The sequence below is a fragment of the Plectropomus leopardus genome, chromosome 12 (assembly GCF_008729295.1).
Source record: "Plectropomus leopardus isolate mb chromosome 12, YSFRI_Pleo_2.0, whole genome shotgun sequence".
Classification (NCBI taxonomy): Eukaryota; Metazoa; Chordata; class Actinopteri; order Perciformes; family Serranidae; genus Plectropomus; species Plectropomus leopardus.
Genome location: NC_056474.1, coordinates 17,272,898 through 17,289,134, shown reverse-complemented (window position 1 = coordinate 17,289,134; position 16,237 = coordinate 17,272,898). Strand labels below are relative to the sequence as shown.

The window sequence follows — 16,237 nt, the reverse complement described above, 5'->3', positions numbered from 1 at the left end:
TCACAATTAACTAAAGCCTGATGTGATGTGTTAAAACTGCCTGTTTTGTCAAACCAACATTTAAAACCCCCCAAATATATAGTTTTAAATTACATTAGACAAGGACAGCTCACACTAGAGTTGATAAAAAAAAATCTGAATATTTAGAAATTTTGCTTGAACGAACGATGATTATAAAAGATGATTATTTTATGATTAATGATTGTTTGATCAACTAATCAGATGTGGGGGCTGGTAATTAACTTTTTTGTCATCTGCCACCTTGACTGGTGGATTCCAAAATCTACCAGACACTTGATAGATTAGCATTGTTTTTTGGCATGTAAGTAAAGAAAATTTAGCAGCTACTTGCTTATTTTACCTGCATTTGGCTGGTACTTGGTGCTAATTTCCAGCCCTGAAAGCACTGGTCAGTAAATGAGACTGTTGAGGTATGTTTGAGCTTGTCGTTGATGGAATAATGGCAACATGGGGACAAAATGGGGTTTTCAAAGTCACCTTTTATACGTCAGGCCCATTATGGATGCTACCCCACCTCATCTGGTACCGCCAAGTCCGCCCACTGACTGTCCCTGCACTGAGTCAGTCCCAGGTGTCATTAAGACCCCGAACGTTATTCATTCATAAACACCGGCTGCGGCTGTCAGTGTCGTAGACTACGAGACTTGGCAGAGAGCCCTCTTTCTGTTCCTGTTACATCATTCATGCTTACCTGACTAGAGCTATTTCTGGCCTCCTCAGTACTTTGTGCCTCTTGAATAGGCAGCATTTCTTTGGAGCATCTGCCGACAAAGCAGAATTCAGACACAGATACAGATTAACTCTGAAAAACTTGGCATCTTTTCCTGCACATATTCCACATACTTTCAAGTGCAGTTTTCTCCCTGTCTTGATTTGGACACTAAATCTTTGGAGTGTAATGTCTCTGTCAGCAGTTGCAAGGACTGCTGCAGATCTGCGTGTGTATATGGTCCTTCAGAATAAGGCGCTGTCTGTCTGAATCATGTCAGCCCTCATTTTGTCATTGGATGCCTGAACTCAGCTCACCCACTCCCTACTTTACATTCACTGACAGTTCATGTTGAAGGGTTTGCTTGATTCGCCTGTTGAGTCTCTGTTTTCTTGGCAATCCGCTTAATTCCCATAAGTCAGAGTCTGCTGTGTCAGAAGTACTTCCTGAATGAAATCTCTGCTTTAAAAAATGTGGTTGCACAAAATTTACTGTTGAGTTGTACACATTGTGCTGTGCATCCTCTGATTAAAGAATAAAGCAGCCCTTTGATTTGCTGTAAGACATTTACCCAGATGGCGATAGATCGTTATAGCTTTGACCTCATTTTCTGAATCTAGGCTGCTCACCCATAACCCTCATTTCAGCCAATTGATCCAATGTAACAACCCTTTACAGGCTCATTGTGTATGAGTTATTGGCACTTACATGTACAGTATTTGTGTATTTAGGTCATCCCACCTCCTTAGATACATACAGTTGTGACAAAATACTGTTCGTGGGGCTTGTGGACATTTCTCATCGTAACTCAGCCTGTCAGAGAGATTTATGATTGCATGGTATTATTAAGCTTCAGCTTTCCACTGTTGAAAATCCAATTCCTTTTTTATTGATCCTCCTCATGAACGGATATATTTCCAGGGCTGTTTTAGTGTTGACAGTAAAACACAGCATGAAGCAGGCTCTATTGTGGTCTGCCTAAACAATGTAAAGGAATACATAGCTTGGTTCCTTTCCTATCTTCTCTGTGTTGTGTTGGATTATCTAATTTTTTTAACATTTACAGTGGGCTTTCAGCTACAGCTGTGTTGAAAACTGAACATCAAAGGATGTTGATCCAGTGCCAGAGCAGGATTTAGATCTTAACGGAATACTTTGCCGATTTTCTACAAGCTTTGTATCATAGCAATGTGGGTAGTATGTGTAAATTAACTATGATAAATTTTCCCTTCATCTTACCAGTGCACAGATCTCCCAGCTCATCTCATAGCTCCTGGTGCTGTTGCTCAAACTACAGACTGTACTTCTGCATTTTCTTGTGCCCGCCACCACGGACACAAAAGCCGCATTAACTGTTCAAGGTGGGAATGTCACACTGTTATGCCACCTGGCCGTTCTGTATATAACGTCCGATCGCGGAAAGGGGGGCATGTAGTAGCAGTGCTGAAAAACAAGGTCTGTGTAATAGCTTCTAAGATGTGAACATGGGTGGGGAAGTATGACGTTTTGATTCTGTATTACGTTGGTGGCCACACCGCGCGAGATTTAAAAAGCAGCTGTTAGCAATTAGTGGCTAATTCAAAGACGAAGAGCAGTGGTCATAAATGCCTGCCAATTGGGAAAACAATGAAGCTCCTTACCCTCCGAGCAGAGGACAAGATCCGCTGCCATATAACAGACAGGGTAAATGATTGTGATTGGCATGGTATGCCTTTGTTATTGTTTAGAAAGCGTTGCCAAGGCATGTATTATATGTCGCACTAAAGGCCGATGCTGTTGTGTTACATGTCACGCCCTTTTGATTGTGGGATGCTGCAATGCAGTGTATAATCACACACTGGAGAGGAAAGATGCTGCCGTAATTTGTGTCTGTGTAAAAAAGCAAAGGGGGTATAAAGAAGGAGCTTCGGTGTGGTCCTATAGCACGATCTCTGTGTAAAAGCTGCTAAATAGTATAGAAGTGGATTGAGAAAGAGAGAAAGAGTCTCTCTCTCTCAAACTCAGACCAAACTGCTGCACTGATCAAATATAAACAAATATTCTGTTACTTATTGCCTGTTTCTTGCCTAAGATGTCTTCAGAAACATATTTTAGTGCATTGTTTGGCTGTAATGTGAGAATTTTTTTAACAGGTGGAAGGTGGCATACTATTTCCTTTATTGTAAAAACGGAGTCTAAAAAAAACTGAGATCAAACTATAAAACTAAGCAGCGCTGATCAAATATGAATCAAGATTCTCTTACTGAGTTGCCTATTTGTCATATGCATACAAGCATATTTTAGTGCACTGTTATACTATACTGTGCTATAGTATGGGATTGTTTGGTATCCGCCGGCCTCCATATTGTTTCCTGTCTCAAATTGACACAGTTGCATCACGTCACCGAACAGCCGGAGCATTTATTGGTCTGGTGCAGTGGATTGCATTCTGGTTGTTATAGGTTTTCTTCCTTTCTGGTCATGTAGCCCCAATTTGCATCTTTTACTGCATAGACAGCCCAGTTTAATGAAAGGACTGTCTTTCCAGCAGTGCAATACTTCTCTAAGTAAAGATGCAAACACACAGATGTGTTTGTGTACATGTGAGTTTAAATGTGTTGCATGTTGAGTTGGCATTAAGGTTGGTGAGGTATCAATGGAAGCAGAATTAATAAATATATATTTTTAGTTATTGCTGCAGGTGTTTGTGAATGAGTCACTGCAGTTGAATATGTGTGTGTGTGTGCGTGCATGGCACTTAAACTGCTCTGTGTATGTGTGTGTGTGTGTGAGTGAAGCACTTAAGCTGCAGATTTAGCTTGAGTTTGTGTGTTTCATAAAAGAAATACGAAGTAAAAGTGGTGAGAAATAGAAACAAAAAAAGTGCCTTGCTGACTTAAGGCAATTTTACATCAACTTTTCATTTTGTGGTCGTTACTATAGTGAACTGGTCTGGTGTGGATGGTCTGTGGAGAATACTGTGTGATAAGTCGTGAATTGGCGTTCAAATCACGTTTCTCAGGGGGCGATAAAGGTGCAGGTTCGGTTACATAGTGTATTGAGCTTGCATTTGCATTTTATTAATGCAAACGTATGTGTGCGTGATTTATGCACACCTGCAGTGTGGTGTGGGGATGTGGAGTATGTGTGTGCATGGTGGAGCAGCGGGTAGTAGAGCATTAAAAATGTATGTGTGAGTTACGTCAAAGCTGGTAAAAAAGGTGCTGCAGAGGAGAGCCTGGGCTAAAATCCTATAAAACATTGTGTTTAATCAAGCATGAAGGTGTGAATCTTTTGTTAAAATGCTTGTATAATAAAGTTAACAGGCACGATTGAGCTGTTGCAAGTTGGTATGCTCAATGTGAAAGAGACAGTTTATCTGAACATTGTGTATTTTCCTCTTACATGTAGTGCTATTTATCAATAGATTCTTTTGGTGTGAGTTATCGAGTGTTGGAGATATCGGCTGTAGAGATGTCTGCCTCCTCTCCAGTATAATAGACCTAGATGGCACTCGGCTTGTGCTGCTCAAAGCACCAAAAAAGAGATCATGACCGAATACTCAAGAATCCACAGACCTTGTTGGTAGCAGTTTCATTTAGGAAAAAAATTCTTTTACTGCATTACACCCGCCAATCATAGCACTGTGCAGAAGGAAGTTTGCATCTACCTATGGACAAGAGGCTTGTGCTCATTGTAGCGCAAAATTTAAACATTAATGGTGCCTCCTTGGCTGGGCTTTAATGTTAGTTAGCTCAGTGGTGCTAGGTGCATTCTTTCTTCTATGTGGCTTTGTGTGTGTAATTTTATTTTTTTTCAGGCTTTTATTGCCTTTTAATTGACAGGACAGTGTGAGTGTGAAAGGGGTAGAGAGTGAGGGGGAGACATGCGGCAAAGGCCCGAGGCTGGACTTGAACCTGCAGCCGCTGCGGCGAGGACACAGCCTCTGCACATGGGGTGCTGCTCTATCCACTGAGCCACCAAGAACCCCTTTGTGTGTGTAATTTGGAAGAAAGAAAATAATTCTGGAAAGACGCTGTTGGATTTTACTTTTTTTTTTTCTTTTGGTGCCACAAGCCGAGTGCCATCTGGTTTCATTATAAAGGAGAGAAGTCAGACATTGCTGATATCTCCATCAAAACAACAATCTAGACTGATAAATAGCACTACAGGTAAAAGGAAAAATATGTACTATTGATTTTAGTTTTTTTTATCTGTCCCTTTAAAATTCTGAAAAAGACATGGTTTTCCAACACATTTACTACCATTACAGACAGAACCAAAACAAGTAAATATATATATTTTGGTCATCTTTTTAATTTGTGCTCTGTGCTTTATTTACATGTACTGTATTTTCTGCTTCTGTATCTCGTACTGCTGAAACACAGCAGGAATGCCGTGTTTTTCCAGCGCTTTGTGTTTTTATGTTTTGCCACCACACTCTGTGCCAACATGTCTGGACCTTTTGGCAAAAAATGTGCATAGTTGCAGTTTCATTTTTTTTTTTTTTTTTCAACAAACATCATGTATATGCACTGTATACCCTCTGCCGGTAAGCAGGGAGTGAAAAATATGCTTCAAGTGTATTAAAATTCTTAGCCAATGTTGTGCTTTTACACTAATTTCCACAAGTTTAATATAGAACTGTTTCAATTAATCACAAGCGTGATGCCTGTTCTCTGTGTAAAAGCCAGAAAAGAGGATGCAGGAGCGTTCAGAAGTGAAAGCAGATGGTGTTCCTGTGTGTGACTTTGTCCCTCTCTGTGTGTCCACAGTGAAGAAAGCCAAGCTGGATGGACCCCAAGGTAAGACCTGGGAACCTGGAAATAGAAAGAGAGAGTGACTCGCTGTTATGTGACATAGATCTTTAAGCAGACTCCAACACATTACATGCTGTAGCCGTTAAATGGAAATGAAGGGATGGAAAGTCAGTTACTCTGTAGACTTTAACATGGACTGCATTATTATTTTCTAATGCAACACTCTCTTTCTTCATCCCTCTCTCCATCAACAGAGAAGTTCAACACTTATGTGACTCTAAAGGTACAAAATGTGAAGAGCACAACCATTGCTGTCAGGGGCAACTTGCCCAGCTGGGAGCAAGACTTCATGTTGTGAGTCCCTCATCATCTTCAGACCAAACTTCTCCCACTGTTCCTCCCTCTCCCTCGCTCTTTCCTCTGCTTCCTCTTTTCATCCTCTCATCTACTCTCCACTTCAGCTGCTTGAGTGCTTTTTTAATCTCTTGCTTTCAACCAACCTATCAACCTCCCTCCTTTTTTTCACTCGTCCATCCCAAGTGCCCTTCATTCCTGTATTGTTTCACGTAGCTCTTCCTCTCCGCATCCGCACCTCCACCTCTTTTTCATCTGCTCTCCCTCGACACTTCCGCTCCTCTCATCCTCATTCTCAACCTTGGCTCCCTCCCAGCTCCTCCTTCCTCTTCTCTGTCACTTCTTCTAAACACGACTCCTTGATCTTTATCTACTCAGCCCCTGCTCTTCCTCCCACTCTCTTCATTTCAACCTTACTTTTCACCCCAAATTCCCTCTCTCCCTCTATTTCTGCTCTCTAGGCATCATTAGCAGCACTTTTAAATCAGTTTCAGCTTGTGTCTCAGTAAATATTGGAATGATAGCAATCTTTAAAACATTATACAACACAGAGTATTTGGCATGCGGTGTGGTATTGACAGTGTAGCAGCATATGGGTGATAAACGGTGAGAATCGTTTAGCATGTGGGATGCAGTGGGCAGGCTGACTGCAGAGTCCTGTGCATTTATATGATGTTCGGAGGCGTTGAGCATTGTACTGGGGTTGCATCAGTGAGGCCTTGTTATGTAATGTTTGGGCTGCAGAGAGAGCCTCATCCCCTCCTTCAAACTGCCTCTAAATGACTGTGCCCCCTCAGTCACTGCCATGAATCAAACAGGCACGTTTCCTAAAAGGAGTCACCACTGAGACGGGAAATCCAGTCCCCCTATTTCTTAATTAAAGTTCCGACTCTCTCCCTCCAGGCATGCGATACAATCACCTCCTCCACTGCCTTCATCACACTCCTCTCTTTCCCTCTCCTTAGTCACCCCCCTCCTTTTCTCTCCGTCCTGCTTCCTGCTGTCTTGTAAATGTTTTATGTTAGATTCTCTCAGGCTTGCTCCCACAGAGACCTGTCTTATATTTGTCACAGTGAAGCCCACCAGTAATTATTGTGCATCGTGTGTGTGTGTGTATGAGCCTCTGTGTGTGTTTAGCATTTGTCTTTAACAGCGTTGGAAGAAGTATTCTTTACAAACGTAAAAGCACCAATACAATAATGTAAATTTAAAAAAAACTCCATTACAAGTCAAAGTCCTTTGTTCAAACTCCTATTTAAGTAAAAATCTTTTTTTTTTTTTTTTACTTTTTTCTAATTTCTGTCCTTTTGTCAATAATTGGATAATTTAACTACAACGAACCACTGGTTTAATCCTTAACAAAATGTTGTAATTTATAAGCTTATTGAATATTCTTTATGTCAGATTTTTATCTGAAAAGTAACGACAGCTGTCAGATAAATGTAGAGGAGAAAAAAGGGCAAGAGTAGAAATATTAAAGTCGATAAGAAATATTGAATATTAGTAGAAATATTAAATAAAAAATATTATTTTTCAACCTGGACTCTGTTTTTGTGTATAGTTGACTAATGGGAACAACAATTTTGGAAATTGGTCCAGTATTAAGAGAGGGCAGCAGTCAGCAGCAATAAAACATGCTGCAATGTAACATTAATGGACCACAGTGCACCGTCAATGTACGTTCACTTGAAGTGAATGTTTTTTGCCACTGACAGGCTCAGGCTGTTATTATGAATATCTGACAACATTATGAAAAGGATACGTACAGAGACTGATCTTTTTTCTTAAGGCGTAACATCCTTTTTCAGCTCCTAAATTGCTCAATCACTCAACCCACCAGACTCCATATAAATAAACTGTAATCTTATCATCGTAAAAACACACTTTATTCAAGGTCGACAGAAACAAAATAAAAACCCATACTCATAAAACTCATAAAAAAAACCCATCTTGGCTCGTCTTTCAAATGTTCCAACAATTAAAAACTTTGGTTTAGTTGACATAAAAACCTTAATTCACCCAGTTAGATGTGAAAATATGCAAGCTCTATACATGCTGAATTATTTAAACTGAATCTTGTGGCTTTGGTGACAGTGTTTTAGGGCTGTTTTCTGGTCAAATAAAAGGGATCTAGCTCTTTAAAAAAACAGTTTTCCTATTAATTATTATTAATTAAAATGGAAATAAATTTGTTTAGTACGCCTCAACAATGTACGTAAGCATAATGGTTGAGTAAATGTACTTACTTCCTCTCTACAGCTGTAGTTAAATGTTTATCACTAAGTTGGCTACTTTTACTTGACTTTTAACCTTTGTTTGTCTTTCTCTTCCTCTCCAGTGAAATTAACCGCTTGGACCTGGGTCTGACAGTTGAGGTGTGGAACAAAGGCTTAATCTGGGACACCATGGTCGGCACTGTGTGGATACCCCTCCGTAGCATCCGACAGTCAAATGAGGTTTGCTCCTCACCACCTGCACCACTTGCAGTTGAATATTGCAGTCAAACACTGTACTCAGCTGTGCTCAAGGGAGTCACTCAGTCGCTGGTTGGACATGTTTTTATCATGCTCGTGCATTTTGCACAATGTGTTGTCTCAGCCGCAAAATGTCTCTCTGTACACAGGAAGGCCCGGGCGAGTGGCTTACACTCGACTCTCAGGTCATCATGACTGATAATGAGATCTGCGGCACCAAAGATCCCACTCTCCACCTGGTACTGCTCGACACGCGCTTTGAACTGCCTCTTGGTGAGAAATCAATATTCGCATCAAAGTCAAAAAGTGTCAATAGGTGGGGGAAGATGAGAATATGAAAATATAGGAAATCATCAACCCTTGAGGGACGGAGGAGATGACTGGAGTAACTGATGTCTGTCTGTGTACTTTCACAGCAAATAGTGATATATAAACACCAATAATCCTGGAGTGATTAATTACTGACCTACTTTCAGTGATGTGTGTTTAAGGCTGTATGTGTATCAGCGAGCGTGTTTGTGTCCTTTCCTTCTCGGTGATCTGTGTTCCTCTAAACATTGATTTAGTGTCATTTCCTTACTGTTTCCCTTTCCTTTAGTCGATATTGTTCACCTGACTCCTCAGTTTGTGGACCTGACTTATTTTTAGAAGTTTGGCTGTAGGGCTGTAAGTGAAAAGACCAGTTTCCAATGTCACTGTGTTAACAGCAGCAAATAATATTTGCAAAGGCTTTGTTTTAGCTCATGTTGTTGTCATCTGGATGATGTGTGTAACAAAGAGCAACAATGTTTTTAGATGGGCTAGGTTTAAAAAAAAAGATTTTCCAGTTCAAATCAATCTTAATTTGAATAATCTGATACTGATTCATAACATTCAGAGATCGTCAGAGATCGATCTTTTAATATATGGGTTTTTCGTGGATGCATGACCTTTACCCCTGTTAATCTTATGTAACCAGCCTTTGGTTACTTGCACAACAAGATCTGGCCATGTGAGAGACTAGCGAACCTCAGTTGCATCAAAACACAGGGGAGCTGCTCCACTAAATCCATTGCCAAACTGAAAGGCAGGTGTCGGTGGAGATACAACAATGACAGTCAGTCTTGGCATCAAAACCCCCCTAAAACTAACACAAAAAAAAACACTGGCATCGAAAAAAGGAAACATAGGCACTTAAATAATTCCACTGAAAAACAAATCACAGGCATTAAAAATGGTACTATTATTTATTTTTTTTAAAAATAAGTGTTCTGGTTTTCTCTTTATGTCACTCTGTTTTTTAGTGTCAGTTTTTCTAGGATGGCATTTTTGTTGAATCTTGGAAAAACTGGCGCTGAAAAAAAGAGTAACACAAAGAAAACAAATCTGATGACTGTCTTTCAAAAAACAAACCTGAATGCAAAAAATATCAAAATAACATAACATTTATTTTTTAATGCCTGTTTTTTATTTTTTAGTGGCATTTTTTTTTCTGTCATGATGGCAAATCTTATTTTCAATGCCAAAACTTCTAGCGCCTCAAGTGACTCAATTCATTTTTGGATTTGTTTACTGTATTTATACTCATCTGTATTTTACTTAATCGTGTTGACTGCTGTGGTGAGTTTATGTTAATGAAAAAGCACATTAATATGACTGCTTTTGGATCAAAAGATATACTATGCAGGGTTTTCCCAAAAAGAAAAAGAAAATGTATTGATGTGTTTTTCTACAGACTCTGCTTGCATTCTGTATTTTCTTCTTTTCTTTTTCTTTTTCTTTTCTGTGTTCGGGACGTTTACGGGCGTGTACCCCCATAGTGCTCAGATAAGATTGGGGCTTTATAAAAAAGTAGGTGCCAGACCATAAGCAGCAGCCATTCAAGAAAAACAACGCCAAAAAAATGCGAATATAGTGAGATGAAACAAAAACTGAGAATGAATCTGGGGTTGGCTTTCATTGGCAAGCGTGTTTACAAACGGTAACTGACATTCTTGCACAGTATACCTTTAATGTACTGTAAACTGTATTTTTGTTAATGCACTAGGTTGGATGGTTTCTTGTAGAGTTTGCTGCATTGTTTTTCTGAGAATCTCTTTCATATCCAAGCAAAATTGATGTAACTAAAACATCCCTAATTGAATCAAATCAGGAATTGAATCAAATTGAGACCTCATGAATCAGAATGTGGAAATCAGTGGCGATACCCAGACCTAGTTTTTAGACAAAAAGTTTTGTGAGCAACTCTTTTAACAAGCTACGTAGGTGGAGCTCCATTAGGGTTGATTTTTGCCACCTGAGTTTGTCTGGCTTGTTGTTTTCAGATATCCCAGAGGATGAGGCACGATACTGGGCCAAAAAACTGGAGCAGCTCAATGCCATGAGGGACCAAGATGTAAGCTGTCACCCTGTTTGATTTAATACCCCAGCATATCGTCACATTTTAGGAACATGCCAACATGATTAATTGTAGGCGTAACTATGTCACACATTACAACATGAAATCCAACTTTCTCCACTTCCTGCATGTAGGCATAAAATCTCCCTGTGCGTTCCCAGTTAACCCCTTTCATGAATGTTTTCATTTGTCTGACTCCAGTATTCATACCAGGAGGAGCAGGAACGCCCTCTCCGTGTACCAGGAACCCAGTGCTGTAAGTGACCAATCATTGTTTGTACAAACCAGTCATTTGTTTCTGCTGAACAAGAGAATTATGCGTTTAGCTGTTGAGATGTAATTAGATTGCTTAGGCTCAGCATGCGCATTATGCGTGTAACCACACATGGGTTGTTGTGTGTTAGAGGGGAAAGGATCGCTGCACTGTAGAGGATCAATAGAAGTATCAGATGTCCGGAGGCGAGCTCCTCCAGGATGCTGCTGCATTTCCACAATTGGCCCAGTCTGCCGATCCTGCTGAGCCAGCTGTCTGGAGCATTTGGAAAGACTTGGAGGCTCAGCACTCCCTCTGTGCTCTGTTTCCATTCACCAGCTCCATCTGGAAACGTTGAGGCGTCGATTGTGTGAATGCATGTTTATGTTTAGACAGCAGTGCAGTTCATAATCAGTACTGACACCCTCCTGTTTTATTGCAGGTAACTGGAGTCTATGGGGAGACCAACAAAGTGAGTGTGCATACAATACAGACAGTATATACAGTAAAGTCCAGTCATATTTTTAATTGATTTGATTATGTAACCCATCACGTGAGATTTGAAATAAAACAGTAAGTTTCAATGTGAACTGCTCGATTTCAGCTTCAGTCTGAGGGATTTTACAATAAACAGTGTAGGACTTGTACTTTTGTCCAAGGGCGTCACTGTCATAAAGTGGTGGAGATATAAGAACTCAGATGAAAAAACATTTTTTAAACTGTCTTTGATATATGCAATGTCAGGTAATCTAATTTGGGGATCAGTATGAGGTCAGAGTGGATAATTACACCGAGATTGGAAAAAAAGGAACAGCAGGCTACCACCAAGAGCGCAGCTTTTGTAACTAATCTGTTATTAATTTGGGGTTTGTGTAGGGGGTGACATATACTTCAACTGCTGTTTGACGATGGTCCCCCAGGAGATTTTGAGTGTCAAATGCTGCATTCTGGTGAATTCTTATGCATCAACTTATAGTGTGAATGTCTTTATTCATGTATTAAAAACACAACATTTAAGCGAGTAGGTGACATTTCAAAATATAAAGATATGATGAAATATAATGCAGTAAGACTCTCAGACGTTCTGTATGCTCTCAAATATTCATTCTCCTTTAGATCAACTTTTCTAATTCAATGTTTTCTCAGCTGAGTCAACACACATATAAGTGTGATGCACTTTTCAGTCATTTTTTGTGTCTTTTGCTTGGGGAAGTAACCTCTTCTTCTTCTCTTGCATGTGGCAGCTGTTCACTTCGATTAAATTAATTCTTTTTGATTATTTATAAACCCCTGTATGTGTTGATGTTCACAGAGAAAGAGTGAAAAACTTGAATAGGAAAAAAAACTGTTGTGAATTTGTTTAAGTTTCTGATTGCCACATGCACATTTTGTCTCATTTTAGAATCAGTAGACTAGGCAGGATATTTTTTAGCTTACTTTTTTTGGACAATGCACATATGTGTCCTCCACATTCATATTGCATTGTATGCTGTATTGTTGTGTAAATGAATCTTTATCAAAGGATGACTTATTTGTTTGGTAACATTTCTTGGGGCAAACTGTTGTCCAGAATATTTTTTAACAAATTATGCTTTTGAAAAGTGATGGGGACAAAATTGGCCATTTCAAGTGGTGCGAACATGTTTCTAGCATCCCCATTGTAAATGACAACTATGCTTTTGTCAGTGTCCTGGTGCAGTGTTCATAAATTGGGGATATGTATTATATGAGCTTTGAGTCACTGTTCACCTTCAAACACCCTAAGGCTGAATATCAGATGTTTTAGGAGACAATTTTATCAAAATTCCCCCACAACATTGCTTTTTTCTCTTACCTTTTCAGGTATCAAACCATGTAGGTAACTTTGGTTTTATTTGCCAAACTTTTTCCCTCTCTGTCACCATCCCTTCAGGCAATATAGGTAAATTAACGTAAATTTGTGGTGCGCACAGCATTAATCAAAGTCACATTAGAAAATTAGACTGCAGCATCTCTTTCTGATACATTGTCCTTGTTACTCTAGATGAAAAGACCTGACTGACAACAGCATCTATTGGGACTACTCTGAAAGTAGTTGGACAAGGTTTTTGGATTATCCCGAGTAATTTGGGTGAACTTACCCTTTAATATCAGTCATTGTGTCATTTTAAATCCAATCTTCTGCAGTGCAGAGTGATATAATGAATATATGTAATTGTCCAAATACTACTTGACTCATGCACATAGAAACTTAGAGCACATAGATATTACTTACATTACATATATATGCAAAAGAACCTGTCTCTCTCTCTCTATCTCTCTGGCTTCCCATCTATGTCTTTCCCTCTTACTGTGATTAGCAGATGGTCTTATATAAGTGTCTGTCAGACTCACCCACACAACTGCAGAGACTGATCTCATCTCAGTTCACATGGAGGAAAAAGGAAAGAGCAGGGGGGTAATGACAGATGGTGCACCGATGAAGAGAGAGAGAGAGATGTGGGGACACGGTTGAATTGAGGAACAAAGTTCGATGCCTTTAATTAGTGTTTACACGCCCAGACAGATGGACGATGAAGGTGTAAGCGGAGCAGCAGCCGCCTTTGTCCGAGTGCTAGAGGGGATGATGGATAATGATAAATGATTAATAGATTCTGGTTTCGCTTTTGACTGATTCAGCACTGTTAAAGTCTCTCATCACTTCCCTCCTTGATGTTAATCTCTGATCTATGGACACCACTGAAAAATAAAGCATCTCCTTAGTGAGCAGGAATGGATTTTATGTTCAGTCAGTTATGATGATGAGAATGAGAAGGAAGAGGCTGATGATATTCATCATGTGCTTCATGTATGGATGCACTCTGAATGACCTATATGGTCTAAGAGGGGCTCGATAGCGCTGCCATCTCATCTATATTATCTATAATTACCATAGTACTAAAAGATTGGTTCTGTGCTGATTAGAGCCTCTTATCTCTAAGCCACACGACAATTGGGATAATCACTTTAATGATGTTCCTTCCTCTTTCTCTTTTCTCCTATTTTTACACTCTATGTGGACACCATCAAAAAGACTGATTATTTTTTTCTCTTGCCACGTGCCTCTGTGCAGATGAAGACCCAGACAGTGCTGTGGACGACAGAGACAGCGACTATCGCAGTGAAACCAGTAACAGCATCCCCCCTCCTTACTACAGCACATCCCAGCCCAACGCCTCTGTCCACCAGTATCCCATCAGCCACCAGCACCGCAGCTCCAGAAGCTTCTCCTACCCGCGCTCTGGCAACAGTCATGACCTTGACTATCAACATCAGAGGACTGTCAGGTGTGTGCCTGCTTCTGTGTGATTTGGGATGTGGAAGTCATGATTATCTTCATTATCAATGACCTTTTGATTTTCATTTTTTTTTTAAGAAATCGTTTGGTACATGAAATGTAAAAAATGTGCATCTTAAATTTAGAGCACAAAGTGACATCAGATTGCTTGTTTTAGCCAACCGACAGTCCAATTCTCATTCAGTTCACAGTAATTCAAATCCAAAAAAACCACAGCAAATTCTTGCATTTGACCTGGAGGCAGTGAACGTCTGCCACTTTTGATTAATAAAGGGCTAACCAAAATAGCACAATCTGTAACATTCTCTTAAATTTCTTTAAACAAGTTTTTGTTCAGAGAAAAAATAAGAAAAGTCAACTCCAGAAGACCAAAATTTTATTTATCTAAATCTGTTCTTACCCTGGTGTGAATAATTTCCGAATAATGAATCCCACTTGATCATAAGTAACGTATTAGCACAGGTAACACCCCCTAAACATAATATAAGGGCAGGTGTTTCATGTGCAAATAATCCCGGAAATGGCAAAGAATTGGAGACATGTCACCAAAAAAGCCTGTATTGCATACAGTAAAGTTGAGGTACTATTAAATCAACTTAAAGGTAGAAGAAGATAGAAGGTAGATGTATTAGTCATGTTTTAAAGTGTAAAAAACAAAATTACATTTGTACTTGATCCTGCTACATCTTTGGAGTTGAAGGATGAGTTGATCAAAATCAGCAGCTACTATGAAGAAGATTCTGTTCAGTTGCTTGTTGATGTTGCTGCTGGTGGCATCGTTCAATTCCTGCAGTGCATTTTTTTAAATTTGCATCGGAGTCTTAATTCCTCATGGCTTCCAACAAGGTCCATTCATCCAGTGCGATAGCTTGATCCAGGATGTCAAGGGCCAACCATGCCTCCACAAAGATGTGTGCAGAGCAGTTTCTGATTTCCCATTGCTGAGTCAGCCTCAATCACATCTCATTCACTTAATTCTCCTGTGACCAGACATTAGCCAGAAGAAAACTTGGTAGAGGAACAGCTCTTGGTCCAAATCGGGTCAGCCCTGCCCTGATACTGGCTCTCTTTTCTCTCTTCGTCCAGCACTTTTGATTTTGTTTCTCCTGCCTGGTCTGACTGGCTGCTCGGCGTATGCCGTTGGTGAGATCCTCTTGCAATCTGCTGCATTCAGTCCAAACCGATGTTGATAAGTGCTACTATATCGTAGAAAATTCGTGCTTCAGCATAATGGACCATGAAGTTGAATAAAATTGAAAGATATAGCAAAAAAGTTGCAAGGATTTGAGGAGCTACTGGCTGCTGCATCTACATGTGCTGCAGTCTTCATAGGGTAACAGAGAAAAACAGAATATGCCTGTTTTTCAGAGCGCCAGAATGACTTTCTGGGTTTAAGATGTTATATTGTAAAAGAGCTGGTTTCAGAAGTGTGTTCAGTAGTGGAGTAAAAGTTAATACTTGACTTTGTGTGTTATTATTAGTGGTGAGATTTGACTTAGAAATGAGCTTTTTCATACCAGATATTTTAACATGAAAAACTACCCTTTTTTATCCACCTTGTTCTCAATCTTGCAGCAAACTGCGTAATAATAATTTTGCCTATATTCTCTAATGCCACCCAACTATACTCCTGTTTTCAGGGTAATTGAAATGCTCTCTTGTGCCTCATCTCATGAACTTTGTCTTTACCTGCCACCATTTTGCTCGCTCAATACTGTGCATGTACAACTCTCAGCAGATTTGAGATGGAAGTGAGTTGGCTCACTCCTGAGTAACTTCCATCATCACCTCCTGAAAAAGTGACATGTTTAATTCTTTTTACCACTTGCCAAATCAGGCAAGTGAGTTTAGATTTATTAGCCTGACATGTTTTTGCTACCTGCCTGAGCATACTGGCAATCCCTATAGTTTAGTCCTACCTGCGTGGGGAAAAATGCCTATTACTGAATGAACATGGTCAATGAAATTCTGCCATGCACTCTGTGTGTGTGTGT

At 39.8% G+C, this 16,237-nt stretch overlaps 1 protein-coding gene across 1 annotated transcript in view; it reads left to right on the top strand.

Moving 5' to 3' along the window:
- LOC121950959 (protein unc-13 homolog A-like) overlaps positions 1–16,237 on the top strand; it is a 57,230-nt gene that overhangs the window by 4,794 nt on the left and 36,199 nt on the right. The window contains 8 exon segments of the mRNA XM_042497103.1: positions 5,485–5,514; positions 5,724–5,823; positions 8,162–8,279; positions 8,447–8,570; positions 10,601–10,671; positions 10,876–10,930; positions 11,370–11,399; positions 14,019–14,232. Coding sequence (XP_042353037.1) covers positions 5,485–5,514; positions 5,724–5,823; positions 8,162–8,279; positions 8,447–8,570; positions 10,601–10,671; positions 10,876–10,930; positions 11,370–11,399; positions 14,019–14,232 — 742 coding nt within the window.